We start from the raw sequence: 13,499 nt of genomic DNA, 5'->3' as shown, positions 1-13,499 counted from the left end.
GATTTTAGGAGATCTTAGTGCCAAAGATGTTTAACTACATGTTTCACAGGAATATTGCGCTTGGATAAGAACACATTTCCCAAGAGCCATCAGTTCACACATTTTACATTTATTATTACTTTTACATGTTACATTTATTTAGCAGACGCTTTTTTCCGAAGCGACTTCCAACAAACGTTATGTAGTGTTATCAGCCCACACACCTTATTCACCATTTAAAATATAAAATCCAACTTCTGACCTATAAGGCAGTACATGGCATTGCTCCGGCTTACCTTTCTGAGATTATTATATCCCCGGACGATATCGTCATTCAGTGGATGTGGGTTATCTTAAAGTACCTGTGATCAATAAGATCTCAGTAGGAGGTTGCGCCTTTAGCTATAGAGAACCTAAACTGTGGAATAGTCTACCAGTTACTGTTAGAAATGCCCTGTCTGTCTCAGTCTTGAAATCCAGACTAAAGACTTACATGTTCACACATGCACATCACCACAAAATTTAATTACACTTTGCTGTGTTTCTATTTTTCCCCCTCTGTATTAAACTGTATAATTTCTTTGTTATACACACACACACACACACACACACACACACACACACACACACACACACACACACATTTTCTGAACCGCTTGTCCCATACAGAGTCACGGGGAACCAGAGCCTAACCCGGCAACACAGGGCGTAGGCTGGCAGGGGAGGGGACGCCAGTCTGTTGCAAGGCACCCCAAGCAGGATTCGAACCCCAGACCCACCAGAGAGCAGGACCCGGTCCAACCCACTACACCACCGCGCCCCCGCTTAAGTTATACATTACTAGCAATTTCTTTTTGTTGAGCATTGTTTCCCTACAATAAGACCTGAGGAGGCCGACTGAAGGTGATGACCAACCACAATGATGGACAAGATGTACCTTGGTGAACTGGGAAATCAAGCTACCAAACAGCAACAATGCCGTTATTACCTGTAATCGGATTTAGAAGTCTTATTTAATGTAGAATGCCCAGGAGGGGTGGGCAGCCACAGGCGCTCGGACCCCCAGCGGTTTTTTTTTTTTCTCCCTCAACTTTCAGTTGGGAGTTTTTTGTTCCTTTCTTCTGTGGCCAGTAGGTATACTTATAGCTTTATAAAAGCATTGATAATGTATTGCTCTGCTACAGAGTAATTAGAGGGGACACAGTGATGCAGCGGGATTGCCTGAGTCCGGCTCTCTGGTGGGTCTGGGGGTTGAGTCCCACTTGGGGTGCCTTGTGACGGACTGGTGTCCCGTCCTGGGTGTGTGTCCCCCCCCCCCCCCCCCCAGCCTTATGCCCTGTGTTGCCAGGTTAGGTTGCGACTTGCCGTGACCCTGCTTGGGACAAGCGGCCTCAGCAAATGTGTGTGTGTGTGTGTAGAGTAGTTAGTAGTCAGTTGTCTTTTTTATTTGTCTTATGCCTTTATTCAGTACTCTGTGTCACTGTGTGAGAAGAGCACTCTATAAAAATAAACTGAACTGAATTGAATTGAATTGAAAGTTTTAAATTTAAAGACCAAAAACAGAGGGAACAACCTTTAAGCACTGAATTGCCTTCACCACCTCCGTATGGTTCTTTAAAAAAAGTGTAGTATCACCAGTCAACGCTGAACACTTATTGTCTTCATCCTGTATCGGAAGTCCGTGAAACGCATCTCTTTCTCCGAGTGTCCGTCACAAGGAAAATACAGTATCGGGGGCAAATGCCATGTTGCGCAGGTGGCGTTCGGCTCCTCGCCACTAGGTGTCACTGTTGCCCTTGCGCGTCCACTCCGCGTGCGACACAGGCACGTTTCTATTACACTGTCACGGTCAAACCTATTGTCCTTTCCGCGTTTGCTAATTCCGCTAAAACCGGTCTTCTACCAATAATGGAAAAGCTGTTTTGTACATACTGTCACTTGTTATATATTTCTCTCCAATTTCTCAAAGAAAATCCTAGTAAATGCAGCTACTCGAGTGATGTACATTGGTTCATATGGTAGAATGTGGCATATTAGCTGTACTTTAGGATCATGTATCTGTATCCAGCTCTCTGCTTCTTTTGATGTAATGCACTGATCTTATTTTTCTCTGAAATGTACGTCGCTTTGGAGAAAAGCATCTGCTATGTGAATAAATGTAATAAAATGTACATCAAAACACGCTAGGAAAAGTCCTTGACCACACCGAAAAAGAAAAAAATTTAAAAAAAAAACATTTAGGAGCCCAGAGAATGCTCCAGATTGAGGTCATACAGAAGTGAATATACTGTATGTGCTATAAAGCTGCTACAACAGGGTCAGATCTGAGCTACAGGCAAGAGCTAAGGGCGCGGAAAGACATCAACTCACGCCATCGCTGTGACTCAGCCAGTCAAGTTCCTCCCACCGCTTTGTCATGTGAGCACAGGAGCCAACGCTGCGTCGCCGCACTCTGTCCATCTCAGCGGAAGCCGCAATGACAGTGAGCGCTTTCCTGAGACTCGGAGATTCCTCTGTCTTCTAGTCCACACTTATGATGTGTTCAGTTTGACCAGCACAGTAATTCAGCAGCAGACACTATAACCTTCCTTACGTAAGCCTTTTGTCCGGGGCCTAAATTAGGGGTTTTTTTATTCTGATGCAATGAAAAACATCACAGATTGAATATTTTACAATATTTAATTTTATTTCATAATCAGTTTTGGAAGACGATGGAATCCCGAGCAACAGCATCCTGGTATATGATGACTTGCACTTGCAAGGGGGAGGATCAGCTTCACCCCCCGCACCCCACCCCCACCATCCCTCGCCCCACCACGTCCGCAGTCACGGAACAGCTGACCTTCACGGCACCTCCCAGCCTGCAGTCTCTGCCACTGCGGCACCAGCCTCTTCCCCACACCGCTGCCGGACCCCTGAGCGGCGGCGGGGACTCTGGTCTGTTATTTTCACTCTGTTCCACGGCACCAGTCCTCTACGCTCCGTTTGCTGCTGCGAGGAGGAGCCCTGCTTCCTGCCCTGCCCCAGCAGAACGCCTCCTGTTCCGATGGCACGGCAGGCCTTACATAACCCACCCTCCTTCCCATCCTCCTCTGCTGCACATGGTGGCCTGTCGAGTTGCATTAAACATGAGCTCGTCTTATCCCTGGAGGTCGGCAGCCTGCTCGCTACATGCTGTATGGATGCTTTGCGGGGGCAAGCCGTGTATAAATGGCTTATTGAAAAGAACAGCAAGGGGACGGCTGCCTTCTTCCTGTTGGTTTTTTCCTCAGAGCCGATGTCTGCTGACTCCATCAAATTGGGCACAGCATCAGTCAGCGGGCAGGGAGATGGAGGCCGGAGGTGGAGGCAGGAGGTGGAGGCAGAGTAACGGCTGTCACCGAGAGGGGCAGGAAGGGGGGAGGGTGGAAAAAGCTGGGGTGAGAGGTGGAGGGAGGGAACATGTGGTAAGCTGAGCGAGCGAGGGAGGGAGACGAGGAGAAGGAAACAGCCCGGGGTACAAGTAAGCATGTAGACAGATATAAAGGACATAAGTACAAGGAAAGAAAGAAAGTGAAGTATGATCATTAACTTAAGAACTTTGAAGCATCATTTATATGCTTTCGAAAAAAAACAGTAACCAGACAAAATAGTAATACAGCTACAGTATACTGTCCAATGTGATACAGATACACACACAAACATTCTAGGAACAGTTGTCATATTACAGGAAATATCAAGTAGTTTTCAGTTTCCATGTGAAGAACATGCTCATGAACATGAACATTTAAATTTGTTTCATCTGCTGGAGATGCACACCATTTGGTGTGGATATTCTGGAGGGGTTGCAGTGGGTTGGACCGGGTCCTGCTCTCTGGTGGGTCTGGGGTTCGAGTCCTGCTTGGGGTGCCTTGCGATGGACTGGCGTCCCATCCTGGGTGTGTCCCCTCCCCCTCCGGCCTTATGCCCTGTGTTGCCGGGTCGGCTCCGGTTCCCCGTGACCCCGTATGGGACAAGCGGTTCAGAAAGTGTGTGTGTGTGTATGTATTCTGTGGGGTGGCCTAGTGTGGCTTGCATTACTACGGTAGAAACAAAGTACAAGGAAGGCTTATTGCTAATCAGATTAAAGGACATTAGCGAGGCCATCCACGCACGTATTTACTTGAAGGCTGGTGACACTTGCAGAACATGACATTTGTAATGCATTTTGTACTCGTCATCTTAGAATTAATCCATATGGAGTGAAAGTTCATCAAAGGGCCGAAATACCTTAATATTGGAGGTGGCAAAGTGTGCAGCTGTAAACAGTGCCTCTCGCATGAGACTAACGTGAGACTTTGGATGGAACCAACGTGAGATGTTATTCAGGGTTAATCAGGTAGTATGGCAGTCATCCCCAGTCCACCCAAGATTATCGATATTTAGCGCTCCAAATATCGAGAAAATGCAGCCAATTACGAGAGGTTCGATAAAATATGTAATATATTCCTCATAATGCATTTAAGAGCAAACCGGACTAAATAAGTAGTACTGTTAGTGTCTAGTGCCTGCTGTTGTGTGACATACCAGGTACAACATGTAGAAGAGGTAGTAGAGTGGTTACATCTTCTGCTTTTGGACTCCTCCTGCCACAACCCTGGACAAGGTGCTTATCCTGAATTGCTCCAGTAAAACTTACTTAGCCATATTAACAGGTAAATCATTGTAAGTTGCTCTGAGCAGAAGTGTCACCTAAATGTAAAAAAAAACACACACACACACACACACACACACGCACAGTAACGGCAATTTAAAGTGACCAAGTCACCTGAAGCATATCTTTAAAGTGTAGGGGGAAACCTATGGGAACACAACGACAATGTATGGCCTTCGACCCCATTCCCAGATCCATTATGAAATTATAGGCCATTTGTTTGCTTTTTTCCTGACAAAGAAAAGGATTGGAAATTACACACACACACACACACACACATTTTCAGAACCGCTTGTCCCTTACGGGGTCACGGGGAACCGGAGCCTACCCGGTAACACAGGGCGTAAGGCCGGAGGGGGAGGGGACACACCCAGGACGGGACGCCAGTCCGCCACAAGGCACCCCAAGCGGGACTTGAACCCCAGACCCACCGGAGAGCAGGACCTGGTCCAACCCACTGCGCCACCGCACCCCCATCTTGGAAATTACATTCCCTCATTATTCATAATACATGTAATTTGTGTTTTCTCTTAAGACTGTTTTCGGAGAAATTGCCATCAAAGTGCTCTTCTGTTTGCATGCGTTTGTTGGAAATCTGATGTGAGATATTGTATATAAATATACGGACATGCACGGCACAAACTGTCACCCCAGCTACCCAACAAATTGCTGAATATATGCAGTTGTCAAGGGGTGCTTGCTGCCCACATTTCACAAAATCTTTTCATTTGCTTGTGTGGTGTCACCTCATAGCGTCCTCTGCAGCTGTGGAAGCACCACAAACATTCTGCTGGCCACGAACTGGGACTTACCGCTGAGCTTTGTGTGCCAACGGCAGTAGGCGATCGGAGAGAACAGTGACTCGGGAGACAGGAGGAGGACAGCAGTACACAGACGTGACTGCCGGCCCTAATAACAGCTTCTGTTTCAGTGTTGTCCTACTCAGCATGGAAAGTTTTTATTGTGGGTCTTTCCCGGCCAACACCACCCACACGGACTGTCATCGGCAACTACACGGCTGTCTCTTCCCGCTGGAGTGGAGGTGTCTCTCGTATGGCAAGAGAGTAAAAAAGCTCTATGGCAGTAAGGAAAGTGGTGTCCTTGAGGCGTGCTGGAGCTGCAGCCCAACTCAGAACACCATTTTTAGTTCTTTATTATTGCACTAGTTTTTCCACCAACTTTATTCTGTTTCGTAAAACATTTATTCATTTAGCTGACACTTTTCTCCCAAGTGACACACACTCTATTTGAACCGCTTGTCCTAGACAGCCAGAGCCTAACCCGGCAACACAGGGCATAAGGGGGAGGGGACACACCCAGGACAGGACATCAGGTCGTCACAAGGCATCCCAAGCGGGACTTGAACCCCAGACCCACTGAAGAGCAGGACCTGGTCCAACCCACTGCACCGCCACACCTCCCTTCTCTGAAATGACTTATATCTCTAACCACTACGCTGTTCTTATTTTATTATAATTTGTTAGTTAAAAGGTCTTCTTTGCTGTCATGAAGATTATCAGAAAACTATTTTTCAACTTTTAGTCTTCATCCGGAGCATAATTTTACATTTTGGTGTCGCTCCAGGAGTAAGTGTATAGAAGAATACAGTGAAACACTGACTCTAGCAATATGGATGTATATGAGTTGTCATCAGTTCTGGACCTTCTGTCAAGCCTGAGTCTCCCTTACATCCACTGTGTTTCATTACTATGAGGGTCAGCAAACAGAGCAGAGTGTGATGTTCAGCAGATTTGAACACTCCAGTATTTTATCATTGCTCAGCAGCAGCCACAGTGTTCTGTTCTGTGATATAATGAGTTGCAGGAATGGATCAGAAGTATGGATTCCTTGAGCAAAGTGTATGAGCTTTATTTTTTTTAAAAAAAAAAAAAAAGAAGAATATTAGCATCTCAGCAGTATTTTGCAAATATATCACATGAAGGGCACACTTGCTGTTTCACTGATGAATCTGATAGATTTTCACTACTAAGTCCACAGAAAATAAATACAAAGGTCATCTTTACAACAGCAAGAGCAAATTCGACATTTTTCCATTATGCCTGTGGGCTGTCTTTTGGCAATTCTGTTCGAGTCCATGTAATTTGGAATGGAATGAAGTGTGGAGCAGTGTGGAGCTCTACGACCTTCATCAAGGACTCCACAAAGTTACCTGGGTGTTTAGCGGGCAGTGATTGACCGGAGTTGAATAATTATATGAAAAGCCTCACATTTTTGTTGCCAGCCTCATATATATTATTACATAACGTTACAGAAAGGGACACCCTCGTGCAGACCTCAGCATGTTTTGCCGACACAAATAAGGATCTGCCTTCTTAGAGAATGCACAGATCGCAATTCACCTCCCAACTTCTGTGGCACTGCAAGAATTCTTAACGATACTGACCTACATGAATAATCCGCAATGTCTGCGTCTGTTGGCAGCAGTACCTCACAAGTGCAGTATCTGTATTGCGTTGTGTATACCATCATATTTGGCATGTTAGTATTGATTTGAAAGAATTCAGGTTAAAGAGAATATCATGGGGTACATAAGCAAGAGACCTGGAACAGTCATTGAAAAAAAAAGTGTTACAAACTCTCTTACTGTTGTAATAAGCATTTTTATAGTAATTTATTAACCTCTGCTCAATGAATTATGTATTTTTTCGTGTCGATTTTAGAAGTGTGTTCTGCTCAGGGTCGGGGTGAAGAGGAAATCCTCTGAGAAGACATTTGAATAAATGGTGTAGGAAATTCCAAGCCATCTATCATCTGTAACTGGAGATTTCCCAAACAAAGATGCAGCAGACCAGGTAAGGTTTATTATTTTTAATCATCTCAACTAGCTACAAAATGTCAACCACTTCACAAATTGACAGGAAACAGAAGGAGACTTAATATTCCATGCGTCGAGGACATTAATCTCATAGTTGAACCTAGGTAATCATTCCATTAAGGTAGGTATTCATCTTCTTACTCTAACTACTCAACATCTCAGCGATTTGGTGTGCATAGCTCTAAGTACAGAAGCAACAAAAAAATTGAGTTTGCAATTTTTTTGTTAAGGAACTGTTTTTTAAAACCAAGTAACAAACCACATGGGGAGAGTAAACTAACAAGATACAGTCTTCTTAAAAAAGTATCGTCTCTCAGAAATATGCGCCTTAGGTTTATATTGCAGTTTTTTTCATCATAAAGAGCATTCAAACCTTATAATACAGCAGAAAACCAGCCCCCGCTTTTCAGCATTTATTCAACATCTTAAATGAACTGCACATTCATTTAGAAAACAGATTTTTGTGCTACAGCCTCCTCTGTGTCATTTGTTTATTCACCACTTCTGTATTATTTTACAACGATGGTCACAGTCCATAAATGTGTATCAACAGGAAATTGTGGCACTATTGCAGATCTTAAGGAATATGAAACATCCGGACTGTGTCCTTTGATTACGCATGCTGTCAGTTTCGCTGCTGCCATGTTGGATCTTTTTTTCTTCTTTTTTTTAAAACAGGTTTTATTTATAAGATTCTAAAGTCTATCGTTGGTCATGCATAACGGACAAATCACATCACTGGAAGTGCAATGTCTATTACAGCTACGTTGTCTAGATGCACATTGTCTAAGCATGAACTCAGAATGGCTAATGAAGGATAGAGACTGAGGCCAGCCGTTGTGGGTTCAATTTCATTTAGTATGGTTCTTCACCTTTACCGCTCCTCTTCCTCATTTATCATTACATCAAAATAAGGAGCATGGCAGTAGCTTAATGGACCGACACAGCAGTACTAAGACGATATTGAAATACTGAGAAGGAAAACAGTTTGTATAGCATTCCTATGATAGTTTTCATCCAGCAAAGATATACTGTATATATATATTTATAATATATATATATAAAAAAGAGAGAACAAAAACATCACAAGTGAGCAGGTGCCATCAAATCAGCGCTATATACAACCTTTGGAAAGAAAGACAAGGAGCAAAAGAATTTTCTTTTTTTTACGAGGACAATTATTTAAAAAGCAGACAGACGACACAGAACAACATTTACAATGGGAAGGGTTTGATATGTGCATGTGTGCAAACCTAGTAGGTAAATACCAAGATAAAAGCATGTTTTGCACTGCTCAGCGAGCAGCACAGATAATGAAATAGTGTGCACTAGCTGCTTAGCCACTGCCCAGCATCTTTGTGGCCCGTTGGTTGGCTTCATCAATCCTGGTCTTGTTGGAGTCAGCCTGAACAAGGAAAGAATCACAATATGACACTGTATATGTAATCAGGCTAATTATTTAAGAGTCTTTACTGTCATAAAAAAATCTGTTTTTTCCATGTCTTTTGTTGTTAATTTGGAAATAATCACATCTGGACTGTGTCAGTCAGGAAAAGTGGGGGTCAAGGCCCATCGGTCAGTACCTTCTCCATGATCCGGTCAATCTGGCGGTTCTGGGTATCAATCTCGTTGCCCATGTCCAAGGCCATGTGGCGCAGGTTGCCAATGATGCCGCCCACCTGTTCCAGGTTCTCATCCATCTCATTTTCCCGGGCGTCATCCGTTACCCTGTGGGGACACAGGCACACAAAAACCGTGGGGGAACACCAATTAATCCTCCCCATCCTGCAGCTCAGGGCATCTGGCAAGGTGGGAAACAAGAACTCCCAGCTTCCACTCACAAATCAAACAGGTGCCCCACAACTGCTCTTGCAGGCTAAGAACATGTTCACAAAAATATTTTCTAGTCTATGTACTGTTCCAAATAACTGCAGAAGGAAACCCTATCAACAAAGGTGGAACACCTGTCTCATTTGCTAAAGGCCATCCCTTGATCTGCAAAGGATGACCTTTCGAACCTGTGGAAACCAACTGTCTTGTCTATGATAAGATACTAAATCACAACTACAAATGCAACTGCAAAGGTTAGTGTTATTACAGCATTCTCAAAAATAATGACACCATATGCCAAAAAATGGCAAACAGTATCAGAAAAGAGGAACAGTGGTTACAAGTCGAAATTCACTGAAAGAGATAAACACTTCACAGGATAGTTGCTAAATGCCCCAAAATTACAGCCTCAAAAATTACCACAGAATTGAATCGGCACCTCTGTAACCCAGTCTTGATAAAAGGCCCAGAGACAAAAACAAAAACTGAAGATGACCCTTCACCTGCAGGTGATGTAAAAACTCCCCCTCTCCCTCTTAAGAAGACCGGGCGATTGCCCCTTACCTGCGGATGAAGCCTCCGCTGATGGCCATCTGCTCACGCTCGTCCACCACGCGGGCAGGCTGGCTAGCCACCACTCCATCCTGATTGTTGCCCCAGGCCTTGCCTCCGCCACCCTTCAGTCTATGCCAAGGCAAAGTGTAAGTGAGGGCCTAAACACTGGTAACCAGGCATGTTAGAGCTCATGTAATTATTGATGTTTATATTTATCATCTGATTGTTATTTTACAATAAGAAATGAATATGACCTCAACTAGCTTTCAAAAAACCTTTGCACTTCAGGGATAACTTTAGAAGTGCCAAAAAACAGGTTTAAAGAAAAAACAATGTTTTTATTCCCTCCTGAAGTCCCTCCCATCTGGACTGTGACAAAAAACACAGAGGACAGGCCATGGTGGACAGACAACAGAGAGTGACGAGACTGTGCCACATACAGTAGTTACACTGCAAGACACTGGCAAACATCTAAAAAAAGAACAAACAAATGTGCAGCAGCTAATCTAGTTAAAGGCATGGACTCACAACCTGATGGGTGCTGGTTCCAGTCCCCGTTGCACCCCTGCTGTACTACCTTTCTGCAAGACACTATAATCTGGATTTGCCCAGTACATGTACCAGGCTGTGTATATCAGTAAAAATATCGTTTTGGTAAAAGTGTCATCTGACTAGTTAAAATGATTGTGGGTAACCCCGCGGTGTCTGTCAAGTCTCATCCGAAGCAAGGTCAACGATTCTGACAAAATCAATGATTTTTGCCTGTAAAAGTACCAACAGATCTTCAGTAGCTGCTTATCTAAAGCTGCAGTTGATAATGCAGGTTCAAGTGGCGAAGGTGCAAGGAATCGGCACAATTTAAGCAGTTTCTCTTAAGAGGTTAGGAAGGGGAGAAAAGCAAGCTATTTTCATTCATGCATAAAAGCATTTGTGCGCTTTCATGATGCTATCCTCAAAACAATATTCATTACCTAAAATCTGCACGTGACGGGGAAAAATACTGCACTATAATTCCAACCAGATCAGGGTGAAATAGGCAAACCACTCCTCCTTTCCTTTTATCCTCAGGTATGCGTGAGCCAGCCTGTCAGGTACGTTTGAGTACGCTATGTTCAGGCTTAAAAGGTAAAAAATAATCAGAAAAGAGCATATTATTATTTAACTGTATCATATCGCAATGACCTGGAGGTCAGAGGTGATCTGCATTACCATAAGATTCTCACTCGGGTATCATAGTAATAACAGCCTTTTTTCCTTCTGTAATATGGTGAAATAAAACTAGGCTTGTTAATAGATTCAGTGACCCAGAAAATCACCAGGTATGAAAGAATACTTTAAAAGATAAAAGCTGCTACCGTTGAACATTGCAATGTCTTAGTAGAGTGAACAGTTTGTACAAATTGCTACGGGGTATACAGATTCCAGAATATTACCAGAAGCAAAACTAAACCCAAAAAAGGGATAAAGCAGCATAAACAGCAGACTACAGCCAAAAAAAACTTCAAGCTGAAACAGGCAGGAATCAGTGGATTAATGTGGCCTGTGATTCAGTGACGAGCCTCATAGCTATCAAGCCGAGTACCACGGCTGGCCGTAGCAGATCCTTCAAAGGTGAAACGGATCTGTGTTTCCGGCGAACGATCTCAGTGTGACCTTGTGTGGGGCCATTTTAGATGTTTCCTGCGCATTTGCTTGTCTCAGTGCGAAATTCTAACCTCAGAGATCTCCACCTTCCTCTTTGGTGTGAAAGCGCAGAAGCCTGCTGCTGCAGATGTATTTATAGAAACAGACTTGAGGGTATGCCGCTGATTTCCTCGTATGTCTCCACAAAGTCCTGCGCATCCAAATCCTCACACAGAAAGCATCTCGCTCAAAAAAACAGTGCTTTCGATCTAAGATATTTTCGTAACAATTCCCTTCTACACCAAGCGTTGCCCTGGCATGGGGTCTAAACCCCAACGCATAATGTAGTGTTCTGTTAGTCTGCTTGTTTCAATAGAGGTGACAACGGATTTCTGTGCATTGCATGAGACAAAGGTGTTCTCCGCAATAGTGCCACAGTTTTTAAGAAAGTGAAACAGGAGTATTTAGTGTGAACGATACTGAGAGATCCGTGGTAGAGGTGATTACAAGTGTTACAAGTAACAAAGTTTACGTTCCAAGTTACAAAGTGGGCTAACCATGGTGTAGCTTTTGCTAGGATGATTATTAATAACCTATACAGCAATTCACCTTTCAACATACAGACCTTGGGTTCATTAAAAAAATGGAATCTCTTCATTTCCAGTCATTAACTGGTCATTTTGAATGTTCGGAGATGTGTGTTCAGTACAGTGGGAAACGAGAAACATTTGTCACCACAGGCAGCATCTTGCAATATCACCTTCATCATCAACATCAGAAGTATCATCATTTCACCGCCATGAGTCGCATTAGCATGCATTGCATTCAAGGGGTCGTCTGTCAATGATGTCCGTGCAGTCAGTCAAAGTAGCAGGAGAAAGGTGCATCTCTTATGTCTTGCATTCAAAGCGCTGGTCACTTCTCTCTGCATCTGTAGCATGATCATGTATATGCAAACATGCGGCCATGAACACTGTTATGTGTCATTTCAATTATAAAAAAATAAATAAATAATATGACTAAAAATTATACATGTGCAGTGTGTGTATTAGGAATTCCCTGTGTGGCTATGAGGAGCTTACAAGTAATGGTTTGTGCTCAATAAAGTTTTTAAGGAAATAATTTGTTTCCAATAAAAAATCATGTCGCAAAATGACTAAAATAATTAAATTCTGCTATTAATATCAGGTACTGTCAAGGTCAAACATGCTCTTCCGGGAAATTCCATCAAGTAACATGAGATACCGACACACTTAAGAGTTACTTCAACGTATGATTATGAGTTGTAAAAAATGCATAGGTGATAGACTAAGCTCGTCCTTTAGGAACTGTCTATAATTATTTAACTGGATGCACCCTAGTTAGAGTACTTCACTCCTTCTGAAGACTGAGTGCTTTCATAATATCAGGAATCAAAAGTTGCCTCAATAAAAGGCAAAAGCTTTGCTACGGACTGAGGGACATAAAGTGTAGGAAAGGGTTCAAAGTCACATTCAGATCCCCTGGGCAGATATGAAGCTATAGGAGAGTGAGAGAAACTGCCAGCATGACATTCTACAGTGATTGGAGGTAAAGAATAATCTAGGGCAAGAGTTACAATGACCTTGACAATACAGTAAAAATAGGTTTAAATCCATCTGTTTTGAGGCTTTGAGAGAGGCGGGCAGGTTCCACGATGAAGATGGGCCCAGTGCCTTACAGAGGAAGTTTCCGATATTCCCACAGTCATGAGTCCCCTGTTCTGCTACCCATGTGTGGGCTACTGGGCCAACGTCGTCCTCCTGGGCAATGCGGATGAGAGTCTGGTGTGCGCTTGGACAGCCATGCTGGATGCACTACTGCTCCATGAGGCCCACTGTGTCCTGGGAACCAAGTGTTTCAACACAGGCCACCTGAGACAGGCCACAGTCTGTGTATTCCAAAAAGGCCACAGCCAGTGAAGATGGTGTAGGCGTTCACATTTCCCAGGCAGCCAGAGTAGAAATAATTTTTCAGAATATTACA

At 43.6% G+C, this 13,499-nt stretch overlaps 1 protein-coding gene across 2 annotated transcripts in view; it reads right to left on the bottom strand.

The window, feature by feature from the left end:
- Positions 1-7,465: 7,465 nt before the first annotated feature.
- Positions 7,466-13,499, bottom strand: part of snap25a (synaptosome associated protein 25a) — a 34,633-nt gene continuing 28,599 nt past the window's right edge. For both annotated transcript variants that reach the window (XM_029253071.1, XM_018735241.2), the window contains exons 6-8: positions 9,882-10,001; positions 9,071-9,215; positions 7,466-8,892 (exon numbers count right to left, since the gene is read on the bottom strand). In XM_029253071.1, coding sequence (XP_029108904.1) covers positions 8,824-8,892; positions 9,071-9,215; positions 9,882-10,001 — 334 coding nt within the window. In that variant the 3' untranslated portion in view covers positions 7,466-8,823. The remainder of the gene's footprint in view (positions 8,893-9,070; positions 9,216-9,881; positions 10,002-13,499) is intronic.

This window comes from Scleropages formosus, chromosome 1 (genome assembly GCF_900964775.1).
Source record: "Scleropages formosus chromosome 1, fSclFor1.1, whole genome shotgun sequence".
NCBI classification, from domain to species: domain Eukaryota; kingdom Metazoa; phylum Chordata; class Actinopteri; order Osteoglossiformes; family Osteoglossidae; genus Scleropages; species Scleropages formosus.
This window is presented reverse-complemented; position numbering and strand designations above follow the sequence as displayed.